Source organism: Lingula anatina, chromosome 8 (genome assembly GCF_051362555.1).
Source record: "Lingula anatina isolate TDL-2025a chromosome 8, LinAna3.0, whole genome shotgun sequence".
In the NCBI taxonomy this organism is placed as follows: domain Eukaryota; kingdom Metazoa; phylum Brachiopoda; class Lingulata; order Lingulida; family Lingulidae; genus Lingula; species Lingula anatina.
The window spans coordinates 17,966,806-17,986,907 of record NC_141774.1 but is presented as its reverse complement, the minus strand read 5'-3'; the positions used below and the strand labels follow the sequence as shown (position 1 = coordinate 17,986,907).

The 20,102-nt window shown below is 37.1% G+C and overlaps 1 protein-coding gene across 1 annotated transcript; it reads right to left on the bottom strand.

Annotated features, from left to right (window-relative positions):
* Positions 1 to 4,604: 4,604 nt before the first annotated feature.
* LOC147760501 (uncharacterized) lies at positions 4,605 to 19,236 on the bottom strand. The gene is made up of 10 exons (XM_086994664.1): positions 18,899 to 19,236; positions 12,401 to 12,609; positions 11,968 to 12,012; positions 9,721 to 9,811; positions 8,936 to 9,044; positions 7,912 to 7,999; positions 6,809 to 6,990; positions 6,226 to 6,496; positions 5,522 to 5,652; positions 4,605 to 5,177 (listed from the first exon to the last, which is right to left on the bottom strand). Exons 2-10 carry the CDS (start codon positions 12,579 to 12,581, stop codon positions 4,983 to 4,985), a joined length of 1,293 nt encoding a protein of 430 aa, XP_086850790.1. The 5' UTR covers positions 12,582 to 12,609; positions 18,899 to 19,236; the 3' UTR covers positions 4,605 to 4,982.
* Between the last annotated feature and the right edge of the window lie 866 nt (positions 19,237 to 20,102).

Here is a 20,102-nt window from a genome sequence, read left to right as displayed (position 1 = left end):
ATCAGACAAAAAACAACAGCAATGGCTTGAGTACAACACAAATACTTCGAAAATGTAGACGCATAAATACCTGAGTACACAGGTGCTGGTCGTAAACACGCACGCGCACACACACACACACACGAACACGCACACACAGACACACACGGGTACACACAAATATACACACACACGAGCACACACACATACATACACGAGCGCACACACACGCGCACACAACTACACGCACACGTGCACACATAAACATACACGGAAAATACATACATGTTTACGCACTTGCGCAATCATGAAGATTGTCACGCATCTAAAACATAAAATTTCACCTTTGGTCTATCCCATCCACAATAGCAACAAGTCCACGTCTTTTAAATGAAAGCAGCTTTTTCACTTTAGCGAAGCCAATGGAATAAAGCACTGAAAGAGTGGTGTGGTTTTGTATAGATGACGTACATTAAAGAAGTAAACAAAAACATTCTCAATGCGCAGACCTCCGTCAAGGCAGCACAAGTTTCATTCCTAGAGAGATAATGATTTAAATACACCATTTTTGAGAAACAAACATGTAAATATGAACCTCATATCATCCATGCCCCTCCTCCCCTCGAAAACTGTTGATAATTTCAAAGACATTTGCTCGATTCTCACACCGGTGCATACTGTACGAAACTTTATCAGTGGGATATACATGTAGGTGATCCTTGAAATGGCATAGGTGGGCTAATGACAGGGGTTTGATGCCAAGGACCTGCAAGCCCCATAATGAAGTTATGTTACTTACCGTTGAATGGAGTGACGTGTGGGTGATAGGTGACGATGTACCGCCCTAAAGATTGAAACAATATTCCAAATCAGCGATTTTACGGTAGTATTATGATTAAATGAAGCAAAAACAGTAAAATCTGTGCCAGAAACGCTATAAAGAGACATATGAAGCGATAGTTAAAGCCCTGTTACATATATCAGCAATGTGCCAGGTTGTTACACGACATAAATAAAATTAACATGCAAATTCAACAAAAAGAAAAAACAAACAACCAGCATTCAACTAGGGGGCAGTAGATAAACACATGATATCTGCACCTTCATCAAATTTCTGGCCGTAACATCGACCTACGTATTTTTTTCCTCCAGTCCACTAAGCACAAAAGGGAAACAGATATGTAGTATATGGGTGAAGAAAATCTGGAGATAATCTAACGAAACTCACTGGCATTTCTTAAAGTCATCCTGTATGAAACGATATGGTAGCATCTGGTCGCGTTAAGTGGCATTTGTTTGACAAAAAATTCTTTTATTTTTTTTCTATTCTACGATACTAGGATTTCTAGACCATAAGATGGGTACTGGCATTTCTAGACTACAATGTCGGTACTGGCATTTCCATAGACAATAAGGTCGGTACTAACATTTCCAGACAACGAGGTTGGTACTAGCATTTCTAGTTACCAGGAGCGATTCTAGCATTTCGAGACAACAAGCTCGGTACTAGTATTTCTAGACAAGGTTGGTATTGGCATTTCTATAGACAATAAGATCGGTACTGGAATTTCTAGACAACAAGGTCGGTAAAGGCATTTCTAGTCAACAAGTTCGGTAAAGGCATTTCTAGACAACAATATCGGTAAAGGTGTTTTTGACACCAGGGTCGGCAAAGGCATTTCTAGACAACGGGGTCTAGTGAACTACTGACTAGGTGCTCTGTAACTGGTCATAAATATGAATATGATGAGTAAATGTAAGGGTTGTCGGGGTCAGTATATAATCCTAATGTTAACTGTAGTAGGAAACGGACTACACATGGTTCCTGGCGGACAACCTTTCGTGTTTTTCTCCTCTCTATTCCCTATCATTCCATGACTGTGTGTAAATCTGCCCACCCCAGAAAACGAGTTGCAAACGTTTATTCTAAAGCTAGATTCACAGAAAACAAAAGCAAAATGTAGCAATTTACGAATAAAGATAGATAGATGGATAGTCAGATAGATTCATTCTTCCTAAGACTGACAATCAATTACAGATGCAAATTGTGTCGAAAATCCGAAAACTTAGAGATACCCAGTACATTGGAAATTATAATGCGTAAAAAGGTGCAGTGGGACAATTGGGATAAAACGAGATAAAGGAATATTAGCTGTTCCAAAACATGTCTTACCTGGTCTAGACCCCCCACGGCGTCCACTGTTCAATGGAATGTCGATCACTGAAGCTCCACTTATGAAAGGTGATTGATTGTTACTGTTATAATTGTTGTTGTTGTTTTTGTTATTGTTATTGTTTTGATTATTGTTATTGTCGTTGTTGTTGTTGTTATTGTTGTTGTTCTTGTTGTTGTTGTTAGGGTTGTACAAGAAGAAGCCATATCCTTGGTAATTGTTGTTATTGCTAGGTTGAGCTCCCGGGTTGCTGGCTTGGTTGGTGGGACTTTCTATGGGAGGCTTCATGTCGGAATACCACCAGGGTACAGCACTAGCTGTGGTTGCCAGTAGCGACAGCACAAGAGGAACTCTTCCAAACATTCTGCCTTAGTTGCGATTCTGTAGATAACAAAAGATATCTGATCTTGCAAAAATTAAAATTAACTTAAAAGTAACTGCATTCGCTTGAAAATGTATTAATATTACGCGCATTTTCTTTCCCCCTTCAGACCTCAAAAACGATAAGCAAGTGATGTGGATTTTTTAATGATACCGAAAAGAATTAAGCGGTCGAAATGAATCATGGTTTGTATATATCTTGGTCATCAATTAAGAAGCAGTACAAAACATACAATCCAATATTAAATTTTGTGTGAAAAACCTGGTTAGTATGCCTTCAGCAATACTACAAATTACATTACTGTAAGTGGCATGCGCATTACTGTTAAATTTAATTTTCTATTGGAATAACGCATAAGAAAAAATACTGCATTAACAAATTTGCTATGTCGATATTTTATAAACCTTTGTAACACGGGGACGCTTTTGTCCATAAAACCAAAATTACGTTCAGAGATAAAAGATAATAAAGTACATTCTTAAAACGGAGTGCGTACCTTTAATTTCTAGTATGTTGTGGATGCATATGCCATATATATACAAGCAATTTAAAAACAATTCCCTTGTGCCCTTTAACGTTTGATTGAATTTACATGCTTAAAGTCAAATGTCAACTTTTTGGTTGCAAGTTCAGATTAGTATTTTTTATGTACTATAGCATTAAACCAAATAAAACACGTTGATAACCCACCTCTAAAAGATACCTTCAGTGCACAGGCAATCTTTGGGCGACAAGTTAACCGCTGCTTTCGGTGTTCAGATTTGTAAACCAAAGGTCTGTGTTTGCGGTCATTAATACTAGTTTGACGCAGTAAAAAGGTGTGTAGAAAAAATTCGGGTAGGGAAAACCTCAAAACGCCGAGTATTAAGTAAAAACTAGTAAACAATATGTGGTGATAGTTTGGTTGACATTAAAAGAGTTATGTTTTGGGGTATAGAATGGTTGGTGCTTTCGATGAACAGTAAACATATTGTGGTAATATTAATCCACTATGTAACAGCCAATTCTAATGATTCTAATTTCAAAAGAAATCCACAACTTTCCATTCAGCAATGCTTCTCCATTGTGGCAATTGGAAACGTGCATGAGGAAAAAACACGCACACATTTTTGGTCAATCTTTGACTCCTATAGAAACATCATAATTAATCCAAAATCAAGCCTACAGTCAGTATCTTACAATAAGATTTTGATCCCGTCCCTTGGAATTCTTTAGTATAAATGTCCCTTGGGCCAGCTCAATCTCTGGAATGGTTTTTATTTAACTCTAATAATATAATTATTGAAGACTTTGCATTTAAATTGTTATGGGTAGAGCAGTACATAAATCCAATGGGTTCTTAATTGTAATTGAATTGATATGAAAGGGTGTTGTTGCCACCTTGATGTCTCGGACGTCAGCAATAGGATATTTTTATGTACCTTAAACGCTCTGAATGCCTCAATTACCTCATTTATGGAGGGTTGAGCGGCATTAGGCTTCCCGAAAGAGACATGCATGTCCTTCAGTAATACCCGACCAAATCATGGGACTGCAGACAGTTTTAAAGTTTTTCTCCATTCTCGTAAAGTTGCCTGTATAGTAAGCAGCGTTCAGAATAATCAGCCTTAAGTCTCCCCGGTTATAAAAACAGACGCAGCTGCAGTAAATAATCTATTAATGACTGATTAAGTGTCCAGAAAGTTAAGACACATTTTCGGGCTAAAGCTACAGGTATTTTGTCAAATGGGCCTCGGGTCTACAAGTTTGCTGCACGTGAACGTCACAATTAGGTCAGAAAATTTGAATTTCAAATAATCTATTAATCAGCCCTTCACTCATGTATAAATTAGTGCATTCATCATTCGTTGTCTATCTATGTCTATCTATGTGACGTCATACAGCAAGAGAAAAACGTTTATTTATATACGTCATACGTAGATAACTAGTAGTATAAAAAGTTATGTACAACGTAACGTCATATACAACGTGCCCGTCAAACTTTGGGTTTTCATTTACTGGTATTTAACCGAGGAGTGACATATAAATGCAAAATAGAAAGTACAAGTAAACAACACGTACAATCAAAATGGAACCCACATCATATTTATTTGCTCAAAACTTGAGGATATGATTAAAATTAACCAAGAGAGAAGTGTGGTGACATTATTGCACTTCCAACCTCCTTTCCTCTTCCCCATTATGATTATTATTATTATTATATTTGACTTAGAGAGCAGTGCCTGCCAACACAAGCCCTTTTGTAACCGAAGGCGTTTTGTCCTCTTTTAATAGTTGTACAGTCAAGATGCTTGAGATTTTACATTTACGGTAGCTGTTACGGTGGTACCAAGCAACACTGCAATTTTAATTGAAATATATTGGTAGTACCCAACACCATTATAATCCATTATAGTTCGAGGTGATACATCACTCTGTGCTGAAGAGAGAATTAAAAGTCCCAAAGACTAAGTACAGGCAGTACGAAGTAGCTTATTTGTATAGCGACGTTTGCCACCCAATAGGTCTGGCGCGGCGTTGGCTAGGATGTAATTTTCCACATCATTTGCAAACGCCGCAGTGAAGGGCGTGGTAGACAGCGTTGAAATATAGGCGGCTATCACTCCTGTGACATGTGGTGCTGAAAATGACGTCCCCGAAGCCTGCAACAGAACAGTTACGTGTGGTATATCATATATGTAGTGATGAGGTTTTTGAAAAAAAATAGCCAGGGAAAGATAAAAAAAATCAGCAAAATTGAAATAGAGACTTGAAGAGTAAATATATCAATGGAATGTAAAAGGAATATACTGAAAAGTATCCATATTTAACTTTGAGGATTATTTTAGTAAATGGATGAACGACGCCCCCCTCCCTCCCCCCCCCCCCCCATCCCCCAATAAGGAAGTTCAAATTCGTGAATCTTACTCAAAGTCTGCCAGAAAGACTGGAGAGAGATGGCGTATTAAAAATGCTTTTAATTTAATAATTTGATAAAGTCACGTACCCTCAAATTAGGCAATTCGGAGTCTAGTCTTTCGTAGTCTGGAGCCCCAATCGACACCCCCGGAGCGAAGATGTCCAGAACACTTCCATAGTTCGAAAACGAGGCTTGGTAATTGTTCTTGTCCACTGCGCCTGTGCAGAATAAGGGAAAGCAGACTTGTCAAATTAACGGGCACACACTGTATAGCAGAAAAATGATGCGCAGATAGTTGTTTTGTCAGTATACAATATAAAATTACGTTTAACAACATTATCAGTACCAACTTTGAATTATGCACCACAGGTAAAATGGACACTGAGAATAAATATTTATAAAGGTGTTTAGGCCCATGAGTGTTCATTGGCATTCTTTGAAAATGTCAGTGTGTGAAAATGATTTTTTTAAAGTCTGCATATCTTAAAGAATAAAGCAGAAAATAATACTGATAATTAATGCACAAAATCGGGGTTTTGTCAATCTTGATGCAATACTCCACAAAGTTCCAACAGTTTTTCATTATATACAATCTAACATGTCATTTAAGAAACATTATTGCATGTATTATATATCACGTCTAAAGGATTTCAAAGTGTGTGAAAAATGAAAATTTTACAAATAAAAAGGCATCATGGTCTTCTGGGATGATATGCCAAGATATGTTACGTTTTCTTCATATAAAATGCTTACATACGACATGTATAAATGTCGATAATGCCTAGACTTACCTACAGTTATGGCGGACTTCGCCTTAGCCGGATCGAAAAAGCGGGCGTCTCTCCCATCGTTTCCCGCTGCCACCACTGTGAGGACACCCATGTCTCGTAACGCGCCTATAGCCTCTTCAAAATAACTCTCACCCCGATTTCGCCCTCCTAAAGACATGTTGATGACCGAGGGGCGATTTCTCCCCGTAGGCCCTACTTGCTCGAGAATCCAATTTAGCCCAGCTAATATGTCTGACATGTAGCCGGAACCATTTTCATCGAGAACCTTTACCTGGAAAATATTAAACGGATTTTACCTAATTATTCTTAATTCATTTTTTTCCAAAATAACGACGTTGGAACAATGGGTCTATTATTCCATGTACATATTAAAATATCGGGATAGGAAATTAATTGATCAATCATTTTTAGTTATGCGATCAAAATGTCAAAATTCATTTACTAAATAGGATGTCGTAACGCAAAAAAATATATATATTAAAACAGCCAAACAAATCTGAGACAATGAAAACCGTAGTTTGGCTGCGATTTTGGATTTTGTTGGCCACAACAGTACAACAGAAATAGCGGTGGCTCAACTTACTGGTATGAGTGTTACAGCCTTAGCTACTCCCCAGCCCTTTGCGCCTACAACTCCCGCCACCATCGTTCCGTGAGAGTCGTCGTCTGACCCGTCTCCGCCGTAGCTGTCGAAGAAAAGGGAGTCCACTCGGTCTGTGCTCGTGCTGAGATAACCATCAAAGGCGATATGTCCACGCGCTATACCTAGTAAAGAACATTAAAATTGATCTTTATTCGCTCCCTTTGAAAAAGGTAACTTCTCGGACGACTACAAGTTCCATAATGACAACGCACTTGCTCACTGTTCTCGTCTGGTGATTGGTTTGTTGCAGAAACGCTATGTTCTGAGGAGGGAACAAACATCTTTGAGCTTGAATACTAACCACAATGAGTACTTGAGGTACGATTTGAGGTGCGCCAAGCAGAGCAGAATCAAACCCCTAAAGATCTGAAACAATTCCGTCAAGCTCTTCGGGAAGAATGGGACACTATATCACAAATAGACTTGTTATCCTTGATGTAGGTAATTGGTTCACGCTGCGGACGCATATATTAAAAGATCACGACTTTTAAAGCGCACATTCTATGCTAGCCCCTGTGCTTGTAAATGTGTATAAATTTGATGACTTTCAGTAGCGCCTTTTGGCCATTTTTCACTTCTTAGGAAATCAGTGTGGAAAATCATATTTGAGGGGGTGCATGATTATGATTTTCATTTAAATAAATGGTAAAAAAATATGAATATTTTAACCGGTATTTTCCACTTCGTCATGTAAAATTTGGTATAGAATTAAAATATCACTATTCAGAACGATTAACAGCTGTAATATAATTATCTGTAAGCAAAAGTACCTAAGAACAAGGTGACACAATTTTTTGACCAAGAGTGGATTGTAAGGGAATCTGTATTTACGCGAACTGGTATAGTGTTAGGCCCTACATCACCATGTTCTCATAGCGAGGCTCGATGTTTTGATCCTGTGCTCCTGTAGCGTACTTAAAACCTGCATATTTCACTTCTATTATAGGAAAAGAGTTTGTTTCAAATTCGATAGCCCGGTCAGGTAGGGTTCAACGGCCCCCCCCTCAATCTCCCATCCCCCAGGATCTATTCTCTGTTATTACCTGAATCCACGACGTAAGCATCAACACCTGCACCGCTGCCGACGACACGCAATATATCGTCAAACACTCCGTCAAGACTGTCAAGACCCTGAATGAGATTTTTTTAAAATTAAATATATATTTTTTTAATGCAGAATCGAAAAAAAAAAAAAATAAATGGGTGAAGATAAGAAACGTAACACAGAGTATTGCATCTGCCATTCAAGGGTATTGTAACCCTTTATTAGCACCCCAAAAATGAGTATTTTTCCTGCATCTAATTATTACCTCCGCCAAGGAGGTTATGTTTTCACCCCTGTTTGTTTGTTTGTTTGTTTGTTTGTCATCAACATAACTCAAAAAGTTATGGATGAATTTCGATGGAATTTTCAGGGTAGGTCAGAAATGGGTTAACTTAGAAGTGATTAGTTTTTGGTGGTGATCTGGATTAATAATCAATCAATAATCAAAAATAAAAAACTAAGTTATGGACCGATTTTGATGATATTCTCAGGAACTGTCAGAAGTGGGCCAAGGAACAGATGATTAATTTTTGGTCCATATCAATAATCAATCAATAATCAATAATCAAAAATAAAAAAAAAACTAAATCATTATGGAATGAAAATTTATTGGTGAAACGGCATTGGATTGAGACATTGCTGCCTTGGCGGAGGTCTGCGCTCTCTGAATCCTTTTCTAGTTTAATAATGCATCTTTATTTGTGCTGATTTAAAACGATGCAAAAACCCTCGAAAATATAGAACATCACTGTGCACTGGATTGTCTAAGGTTTAAGGTTTGAGGGTGTCCTGATGTTTTCTTTTTTTTTTTTCTTCTTTTTTTTTTATCATACATATCGACAGTATTGTGGGATTTGAGGAACAGCAGTAAATGTGGATGGAAAAAGCGACGAGTTTCTCAAATTCGTGCGAAAGCATTAAAATGTAGTAGTGTGGTAATGTGGGGAACCTCACCTTGACCCAGGCCAGAAAGGAAAAGTTTTTATTTAATTATTATTATTACTATTATTACAAGAACTTACCCAACCGTCTTCGTTATATGTTGGATGGTCAGAACACTCCATGGCATACACTGGTATGTCCTCTCTCACTGACCGGACATCAGCTCTTTCCCTTAGCGCCTGCGCGTTACTAAATACCGGAAGAAAAATATGGCTTGAACAGCACGTGTATGTCTGCATACTGTATATGGACTTAAATAATATACATTACGTAAACGGATGCATTGTAACGTACTAAACCTTTACACGTGCTGTATTCAGGAACAGTTGCGTGCATATCCGTGCACAAACACGTGCACGCACGCACGCACGCACGCACGCAAAAAATGAATAAAAAATGAATAATAAAACAGGTACATATATCTCCCCTTCTTTTAATCAAACAAAACAACAATTAATGAGGAAGTACACTCTCTATCACAATAAAACGACACAAAGACTGGGTTCCCAACTATAGATCGGTCCATCTGGATTTAACTCCCTGGGGAGTCTCACTAAATTATTATCAACTAATCGGCTTAAATGTCTGTCACGCCTACCAAATCAGCTAGAGGGTAAAGATAATTACCCCCTAACAGCTTTACTAGGCGTGACAGATTTTTAACCCGGTCAAGTTGACAGCAATTTAATGAGACTCCCCAGAGAGTTAGATCGATCCAGATATCTGTGAGAATGGTCCCATAGTCATCACAACGTAACACACACAGATACACGCAAACACACCCGTACAAGACTTACAAAACAGAAGCTAACGCATTCGTGCCATCAAAATGATCATCATTGCGACTAAGACAATAATAACTCACTCATGGTCTATCCCATCCACGATAGCAACAAGTCCGCGTTCTTTGAATGAAAGCAGCTTTTTCACTTTGTTGAAGCCGGCGGCAAAACGCGCTGAAAAAGTGGAACGATTTTGTATATAAAGTATAGTAAAGTGTAGAAATGCATCGAGTCTGCTTAAGTTGCATTATAATTAACTTTTATACGGACCATCAAAATATAATCGATTAAAGTTAACCCAATTCAGACATAAATATTTAATCAAAAACCCGTAATTTTTTTTTTTTTTTTTTTTTTTTTTTTTTTTTGAGTTAGGCTGTTATGTACCCTGAAATAGCTATACATTAAAAGTAGATCAGCTGAAGTCTCCTCAATACCTTAGGGCAGTGGGAAGATAGTGGCCGTAGTTTGAATTTGACTATAACTGTTAAATGTATATTATGAAGTCATTTACTAGCCTTCGGCAAATTTCGTAAAGCTGTCAGCCTTCGGCAAATTTCGTAAAGCTGTCGCGTGTGTGACAGGTATCATATGTCGTCAATAACACTACATCAGATAGCAGGATTTGATGACCGATGGTAGGCTACTGTCCTTAGCTGTCAAACACCGCGGAGTGGGCTCGATTCCCATTTTCTTTTATTTTTTGAAATTATTATTATTATTATTATTATTATTATTATTATTATTATAAATATGTAATAATATAAAATGATTTCTGATAATACTTTTTGCACCTGAAGGCAGGGTAGGGAGGTTGTTTTTTTTATTTTTATTGTTTTTTTACCGGATTTTGGTTGAAAATGCACGTCACAAACAAATAAAAGATCACAATGACCAATATAGAACATTTAGCATCATTTATAAATTACATCAAACTGTATTTATTGTTTATTATACCAAACTGTATTTATTGATGTTAAACACTTTAAAAATAAATATTTATTGTTTTGATATCATCATGAGCTTTCATTTTCAAACTCCCATATTGCATTAGATGTGCAATTGTTTTGTGTAATTGTGCTATGACGTCATCACTTTATGCGGCCATCCAACAAAAGTGGAGAATCCAAAGACCGGTGTGGCGTGATAGACCCGTGCCGTGACGAAACCGTTCTGCACATGCGCATTGAGGGTAGATTGAAAGAAGTAACTTCCGGTATGACGATGTCGTCCTAAGTAGGCGCTACGTTTGCACTGAACTATGATCTTTCAATTCATAATTCAGTGGTTTTCGTCATGAGAGAGAATATATTTGATAATCTTATTACTACAGTATACGGGGGAATGTTTGAAGTGAGCTTTTGATCGTGACTGAACTGTTTTGCTCTGTGTGAAAAACGTGGTAGATCTAAGACTCGTAGTATAAATGTTTTCACTCTACAATGTTCTTTCAATTCAGAGTTCAGTCATTTTCATTAAAAAGAAATTGTGTGTTTGACAATACTACAACTTTCTCTACGGGGAAATGTTGGAAATGCATGTGCAGCTACGTACTGTAAGTCAACAGACTGCTACCCCCGCGTGAATAATCCGTCAGAACGGTTTATTCACGACGACGGTTTCTTCACGTGACACCGGTGACAAGCGCACTCCACTCCGCAGGCGCCTGTCCCAGAACACATTGACGATTCTATAAATCGTCTATACACATCGTTTATCATGGTTCAATGATTGATGTGACGGCTATCAGCTAGTAACATTATATCAGTAAATTTGACCTTTTTTTTTCATTTTTGATTTATGTGTCAATTTATCAGTTTTAGGATATAAGGACCGCGCAGTTGAACATAGCGATAGCAGATGGGGCAATAATTATGCAAAATTGCAGTCGAAGTGCCTGGAGTCTTTTCGACCATTTTTCAATAATTCTTAAACTTGTCGAGGATGCTAATAAATCCGTAACCGTCACACTTGGTGTACTAACTAGTAGTAATTGATTGACAAAGAAGAACGATCGGGTCCAACAGATTTTTATGCCATCTTAAGACTCGATTTTTGGGGTGATCTTAGTTCTCATGGGAAGCTCTCATTTGTCGTTGAAATATTCTGTTACAAGCCCATGTAGTAGAGAAACTTCCAAAAACCGAAAATATCACTTTCACCCTTAAACTGCCGCTACATGTATGACCAAAATGACCAAGGAATTATATGATAATACTTTCACAGCCATTCTTCTATAAAGTTTATTTATGTTATTAATAAACCAACATAGATAACTACAGGCAGTCTACGGTGACCTTTGAAACACAGGGTGAAGGAACGATGCTTACCGTTGAACGGAGAGACGCCCGGTCGGAACGTGACGATGTACCGCCCTAAAAATGGAAACAGTACTTCTGGTCAGCGTTGATAATACACTATCATTACAAGCAGGGTCAAATTAATAACGTTTGCACTAAAAATTAAGTATTTTCAGCCTAATGGCCATTGCGCATGCAGACAACAGGATCTTACATTCTACTGAACTGATGCCACAATTGTTAGTTAGTAAGCAAAATAACAAATTTTATTGGACCTGTTTGAATGGAATAGTAGCCCATTTTCTAGATCTGTTGGTATATGATAAGTACAGAGTTCACCGGATATAGAAAAATCCCATATCTATCTACCATTAGAAATTGGAAAAAAATATACAAATGAAATTAAATATACAAAAAAGGTACATTGTCGTTAGAAAACTTGATTAAAAAAACAAAATGCCACCTGGTTTGGGTTCCCCGCTGCGTGCACTGTTCAATGGTATATCGATCACAGAAGCTCCATTTCTGTCGGGTGATTGATTGTTATTTTTGTTGCCAGTGCCTGTTTGGTCTGCATTCCGCGAGGGTCCAGCACTGGCTGCAGTTGCCAGTAGCAACAGCGCAAGAGGAACTCTGCTGAACATACTGTTCAAGTTTCAATGTTGCAATTACCTGAAAACAACATATGAGACAATGTACCATTGCTAAAAGTTGCAACTGAAGTTAACTTTTTGCCACAAAAGCAGACATAAATCCCACCACATTCTTTCAAAAAGTACATGTGCCCCCAGTATAACTTAGAGAAATTCCAAATGCATCGTTTGATATTACCCGAAAAAAAGATAAACTGGGTATGAACAGACTTGCCTGCTTGCTCTCTGTGCTCTATATAAACGGGACAGATCAGTAGGCCAGATAAGCAGGTCACATTTACGATCAATAATATGAAGAAGGTGCAATTTAAAGCTTTAAACCTCTTTGATGGCTGATCAACTTTATTCAATCGTTTAAGGAACTAGTAGAGGTGGTTAATAAGCGTCACTGGAAATCCACGTCCCACCAGGTCATCATTTAAAGGTTTACTATACGTGTTTCAGAATGGCCCAAAGTTATATGTGTATGTCCAAAAACTTGTACATCGTCTTTCCCATTTAAGACATTGAATACAAAAACAAACTCAAAAATAATAATAAAAGGCACAGACAACAGACCTCCGTCGATGTAATTCAGTATTCATTTTAATTGAGTGATTACGAATCAAATCGGAGACATACCGTCATGTTATGGGATATACAGTATAACGCAGCCCTGGGTGGGTTTTGAATATTCACGAGAAGTGAAGCCAGAAGGGCAAAGGTTGAGGCGCATGCGTGTCATGGCGCGTTTTACTAGTATCACAGAGCAAAAACGTGCGATCTATATAATAATTTCATATTTAGTATCCATCAAATATTAACGTAACCACCAGAAGATGTACTTCTTATGTTAAAACAAGGGATAATACATCTAACGAGAAATGAGAAGGAAATGTGAAAAAATATCCTTTTTTTTATTTTTTAACAAAGTTCTTGAAAACACTGTTGCTTGCTATTTTATTGAAAAGATTCTATTTGTGAAGGGGCATTTGTGCATGTAATCTTACAAATGGTTTAATTATGAACGAGTTTGTGAGCATATGGGTTATAACTACTAGCAATACTTACAGGGTCGTCGCCGTTGACATAAAATTTTACAGTCAGTGAAAATAAATCGATATAGATGCTGGTATAGAGAAATTTTGTTTGAATTGGTGTGCTATTAAATTCTGTTCATATACCCCTGTATAAAACGGTTACACTGGCTATTTTCCGAACCTTTTCAAGATGATCAGAATGTTCGCACTAATAATATGCCAGTAACATAAACATATTTTACAATGCACTTTGTGCATTGCTTGCAAATCGTTTTTTACTGACTTGCGGGAGTTATAACGGAATACTCAGGTCATACAAGTATACCTGTATATAATTCAGGTAGGCCAAACAGTACTCATGGAGCTTATGGCCCAAGACTATGTCTGATTTAGCAATATTCCCATAAATTTAGTTATTTGCTGAGCGTGTTCTATATCTCTCTTATTCATAACGTTTTGCATAAAGTTGATAACAGACAGACAGACAGACAAATGGAGCCAAACACGTAGCCTTCTTGAAGGAGGTTGTAATGAGGCCCTGCTGTGCTCAAAGGCACGACACAATATGATACTAACATTTACTCAGTGAAAATGCATAATGCCTTCAACCAGCATGCACATATGCTAAAATATGCAAAAATGAAGAGTGGAAATCTGATTTTGTCATACAAAAGGGCAGCAAAGCTGTCAAATGTACAGACAAAAACGAAAATTCACAAAAAAAGTGATGAATCAGCTTTAAATCCTAGCAAGATTTTAATAATTGAAGGAAATCACAGAGCTCACTTGAAACTTTAATTACCACGCTTACAAGCTATTTTTATAAAACAGCAATTATCAAGTTTTCAGTCTGAAAGAATGTGTTAGGCGTCATGTTTAAGATCACATTTATTTATTTATTTATTTATTTATTTATTTATTTATTTATTTATTTATTATTTTGCATAAATTCCCATATGACTTCATTGGTCACCATGGGCCCCTTTGTTGTGGTTTCAGAGTTATCTGGCTTTAAAATGTCTACAAAGATTTAAACAGCATGATATAAGCTTTTTTTCATTGTATCGTATGTAACTACATGGGTAGATGAAAATGTACGATAGGAATGCAATTATAAATAAATATAAATTATACTAAATAGTGATGTATGCAGAGTAAAACAGTTTTAAGAAGTGAGGAATTGAAGACAGCATCATTTTCACAGTGATTCTTGGAAAGATATGTATGGTATATTATGGAATTAAACAGTGCATCTGGTCTTAAATTAGTTTTTGGTGGTTAACTTTATGGTCTTGAAAGTCAGACATGCAGGGCAAAATGTAAATAACACAAAAAACTGTTGGATTCTGTTTCTAGAAGAGAAATGATGCTCTAAAAGATGTTTATTTAGCAACTCAGCATTATTTTTATTGACATCACAATGTAGCATAAAAACATACACATTCAATACAACACGTATACTGATGGTCGGAACTACTAGAAAACATCACGCAAAATATCACACTGAACAGGCTACAAGTATAGAAATACCTGAACTAAGTCAAATAAACAAAGGCGGTGGACTGCACTGTTCACACTACAAAATAGCATATAGACATACAGTACAAGGATCACAGTGAATACAACACGTATACTGATGGTTGGGACTCCCAGAAAACACAAAATATCACAGTAAAGTACATGTAGTATACATGTATAAATATCTAAATAAAGTAAGACATTTTGCAAAGGCAGTGGACTGTACTATCCACAGTAAGTGCATTTTTTATAATTTAAAAAGATATATACCGCATTCACTGAACTTCAAAACCTGATATTAACCGTTAATCTAATTAAGTGCTTTACATGAAGAATTTTGGTCTTCCCAACTTTAAAGTAAATGTTTCTAAGTCACGGAAAGTCATAAAAAAGTTTACACGTGAGCTTTGGTACAGACAGTGTATTAACCGCGAATTTTATTAACTATAACACAAGGCGTAAGGAAAGACACACATTTATATTGCATTAGCTTTGTACCTAAGCGTTTGTTCTATGCGTATGCCTTATCGACATGCATTTTTATATAATGCATAAGCTTCATCGACAAAGTGCATGAAGTACCCTTATACAAGCAACTTATGATAAGAAAACATTCACATACATATTAACCACACAGCATGAATAAAATCTTATCTAAAAAGTTACACTTATACTCTGCAACATGCGTTCTTAAGGGGTCTAGGATATTAACAACCTACCTAGCTGCCCCAGTATGTGCTATATTCAACTCATCAGTTCGTGAAGGATATGTCCCACCACTCTGGAAACATGCATATGTGTCACCACTACCTAAGTGCATTCCTCCAAAGACCATTAGACCCATATCTCTTACCCCGGTGCTCTCTAAGTTATTGGAGGGTTTTATTGTTAAATGGATTTGGGACATTGTGACCAATAAGATTGACCTTAGGCAGTTCGGCAGCATGAAAGGGAGCTGTACGACATACGCACTGATCGAAGCTATTGACCTTATTGCAAGGCAGACTGACACTCTAGGACAATATGCCAGAATGCTTTTGGTCGATTATACCAAAGCATTCGATAGAATAGACCATACCCTGCTTTATCAAAATCTGTCTGAATTAGGTATCCCAGGAATTATTTCAAACTGGATTTACAGCTTCCTAACTGAGAGGAAACAAAGTGTGAAGATAGGTAGTGTGAAATCAGACTGGCAATGCATTAATGCTGGCGTACCACAAGGCACAAAACTTGGTCCAGTTTTATTTGTCATTATGATTAACGATCTGAGCACCAAATGTGACACATTCAAATATGTAGATGACACCACAATTCTAAGCTACGGGAATACCAAACTGCAGGACAATCTCCCTGATGCAACAACAGAACTTACTCTCTGGTCCCATGCTAATAAACTAACAATAAATACTACCAAGACCAAAGAGATCATATTTGATTTCTCCAAAAAAGGACACAAAACTACACCCTTGCTAGTAGATAATCAAAGGATTGAGAGAGTGGGGTCTGCTGTCTTCTTGGGGGTTAGGATCAGTAGTGATTTGAGCTGGGAAGGTCACATCTGTGATATTTGTAAAAAAAGCAAGTAAAAGGCTACACAATCTTAAGCTTCTGAAAAGAGCGGGTATTCCGCCCAATGAACTTGTAAGCTTTTATACATCAGTAATCGGACCTACATTAGAATGTGCATGTCAGGTGTGGCACCCAGGTCTTACACAGAAACAAATTGCTAAAATTGAATCCATCCAGATTAGAGCATGTAAGATTATATTCCCAGAGCTGTCCTACGATGGGGCACTTGAAACATGTAAACTTATCACTCTTGCTTGTAGAAGAGATGAACTATCTAAAACATTATTGCATAACATGTACTCTGAAGGACACAAAATCCATCATTTGCTACCAGAGATAAATGAAAGTTCTTACACTTTGCGCCGGGTTTATAAGTACACTGTGCCGAAATTGAAGACTGTACGATCGTCAAAAACTTTTATCCCATGGGCTTTATCAAATTTTAAAAACTGAGTTTTTAAAGAATTTTTAATGTGTATCGAATCATTTTAACACTTACAAGTATATTTTAAGATTGTGCATCTCACTACTATTTGTTTTTATTGTAAAATCCAACTTTTTAAGTTGCAAATAAATACACATATTATTATTATAACAAAAAAGTCCAAAACTAATGCAGCTAATTAAATTTCCTATTAACTAAAGGATATGGTCTATCAAGCAAAACAATTTTCCAAAGTTTGTAGTCACAGTGTAACACGAGTGACGTAATATCAGCGTTTTGGGGCTAAAATTGTCATTTTTTTAATCAAGATTTTCTCTTGAACAAAAAACCCTATTAATACGATTGAAATAGCTGTCTAAAGGTTAGCACAAAAACCAGTAAACTCTGTCAGGATTTTCTCTTATTATTTTTACTTTTGATTTTATTTTGATAAAACGTGAATTTTACGAAATATATATGGACCTTCCACTTTCAGCATTAATAACTTCAAAAATAAAAGGTCAATCAAAAATCCAAGACGCAGTCGACTAGATATTATACTGAAACACAGACACATCAAATTTGGGATATGATCAAAGAATGGGATATGGGGATTGAAGTTTAGACTATGTTATCAATCTTCAAAGCTGAGAAATCGCTCATAAACCATTTGGCTTAGGTAATTGGGCTAATTTAGCGAATTAATTGCACCTCCACCTTACCTGTTATCATCTTATTGATCGGGAAGGTCTATATACCATTATGTGTTAAAATTGGGTTGTTTGTTTCTATCTAGATGCCAGAAAATCTTACTTTTGTACGCAAACTTATTCGCACCACGAAAGCCGCTCTTCCCTGAGAAATGATTGACAGCTGAGAAGGCCTACCTACAGACGTAATTAATCATAATTGTGCCTGACGCAGTAGGAGTCTGTGCACTGTCTAGGAAGTGTCTAAGGAAGCGCTAACAAACAAAAAGCAAATTACTTGAGGTGCAAGCAGAGGACAATGCCTCCCGTCGTGCGTGGACACCGCTCTACACACCAAGACGCCCCCCATAGTAACGGTGCTAATGGCTAATGGCTGCCACGCTTACCAGTCAGGACAGGTAGAAAAACTCGTCCAAATGTATATTTTTAGTCCGTGTTGCAAAAATATAATTTAATTCAGTATTAGATCCAATATTGATTATTTCTAACATATAAAAAACCAAAAATCGAGTTTTAGACGTATTTGTAATATCCTTGAAGCCTTAATAAAAGTTTATCACATATAAATTTATTATTACAAATATGCATGCACAGGCACAAACAGAAAGATATATGCTGCACATTACCAATACATATTAAAACTAAAAGTTATTTAACTAAAATGAATTAAATGGATAAAACCTGCACTATGTTATACTGCCTTTTAACATGGGTCTTCTTTGTCTTGTCCAGCTATTATAGAATTGGACGAAACACTTTCATCCAATTTTGTAACAGCTAGAGAAAAAATATGGTAGAGCGCAATGTTATACATGCTGCCGAAGATGTATTGCTCCTTTTCTTAATAAAAATAGCTTACTGACTGATCGTAAGTGATTGCCCATTTTTCGATCGTTTTATCAATTAGTTTAACTAATTCTCCTCAGTTCAGGGCTGCATTTTTTGCCTACCAACTCAATTACTTCAAACCTATACTTTGCATGAAATCTTTTCGAACGAGCAAAATTTAAAAAGAACAGTGAAGACATTACGTACATGAAACAATTTCACTAAATCCACACTCACCAAAATTATTTTTTCCAAACTTAGGGTGGGTTAGGAAACCGCGTCTTCTCAGATATTCTGCAGTTCTCAGTGATCGTTGAACTCACGGCGACGTGCAAATGACTGAGCCGTCTGAAGTAAGCTACGTTTATAGACCTGGGATGAATCTTGAACACGTTGCAGAATCATGGCAATCGCTAAACGCCTCCGCAACCCACGCTGCATGATAGATAGTTATACACAGTTCGTGCCCCAAAGGTAAATACAGAACCCTGGACCCAGCATAGCCAACTTACACAATATTAAAATATAAACTGACTTAAGTCGGTCTTTGAAAGCCATCTTTATTTATAAGACTGCATCTAGGTTGTGTAAGAGAATATGCCTTCAATAAAGATGTGATGGAATAATACCTTAGAGCCACCCGTGTCATTTTGAGACTGACGCAGATAGCCGATGGCACATCGAGATCTTTCACGCGAGACATAAAATTTGTCATAAGTTTGTGACACGTTATCTTATTGTTGACCCCTCCACTCATCCCCAGAGTAACAGCTATTGAATACTTATTGTAGAGGGAGAGTTTTAAATCAACACTGAACCACAGAGGGAGGTGGAGAGTGGAGCTCGAGGCTACTGGCCCCCTGGGGTATTGTAAAATGCACTTTGTTCAAATAACACTGGAGCCCGCATCGTGCATATGACACATATTTCTGGACATTTCAACCACATCTGTATCGTCATGGTAACACCTATCCAGAACCCCTGAGAAACCAATACGGCCGTTTTCGAGATTTTAACCTTTCGGGTGGATTTTACCACGTGCATCTACGACAGTTGCTGAAAATTTTTAAAAATAAAACCTTCAAAACCCGATTTGTAAGTCATAAACGTCAACGGTTCACGATATGGTGCTTAAAATGGAGCACAGCGTGTTAAAATTTCCTGTTTAATCAGAATTTGCTAAGGTCTAATGGTTTAAAGTACAACGTACATTGTATAGGTAATTAACAAATAAACTAATGAGCTCGATCATTTGATTCGATATTTTAAGTCACGTGACGTACTTTATTCGTGGGTTAAAGGCAGATGTGAAATAACAACTTACCAAGACGCAGGCAAGGAGACTTCTTTTCGATTTCACTGAAAATGCAAAAATGTAACATATGTTCACTCTGTTCACCTTAGATATGCGCATATCCTGCGGGTTTGTTGGAAAAGGAGT

Excerpts from the sequence above, each read along its gene's own strand:
- LOC147760501 (XM_086994664.1), bottom strand. The coding sequence starts at position 12,581 with ATGTTCAGCAGAGTTCCTCTTGCGCTGTTGCTACTGGCAACTGCAGCC. Across the intron at positions 12,013-12,400 it reads CAGCGGGGAACCCAAACCAG|GGCGGTACATCGTCACGTTC; the intron begins GTGGCATTTTGT and ends TTCCATTTTTAG. Across the intron at positions 5,653-6,225 it reads GAAGTCCGCCATAACTGTAG|GCGCAGTGGACAAGAACAAT; the intron begins GTAAGTCTAGGC and ends TATTCTGCACAG.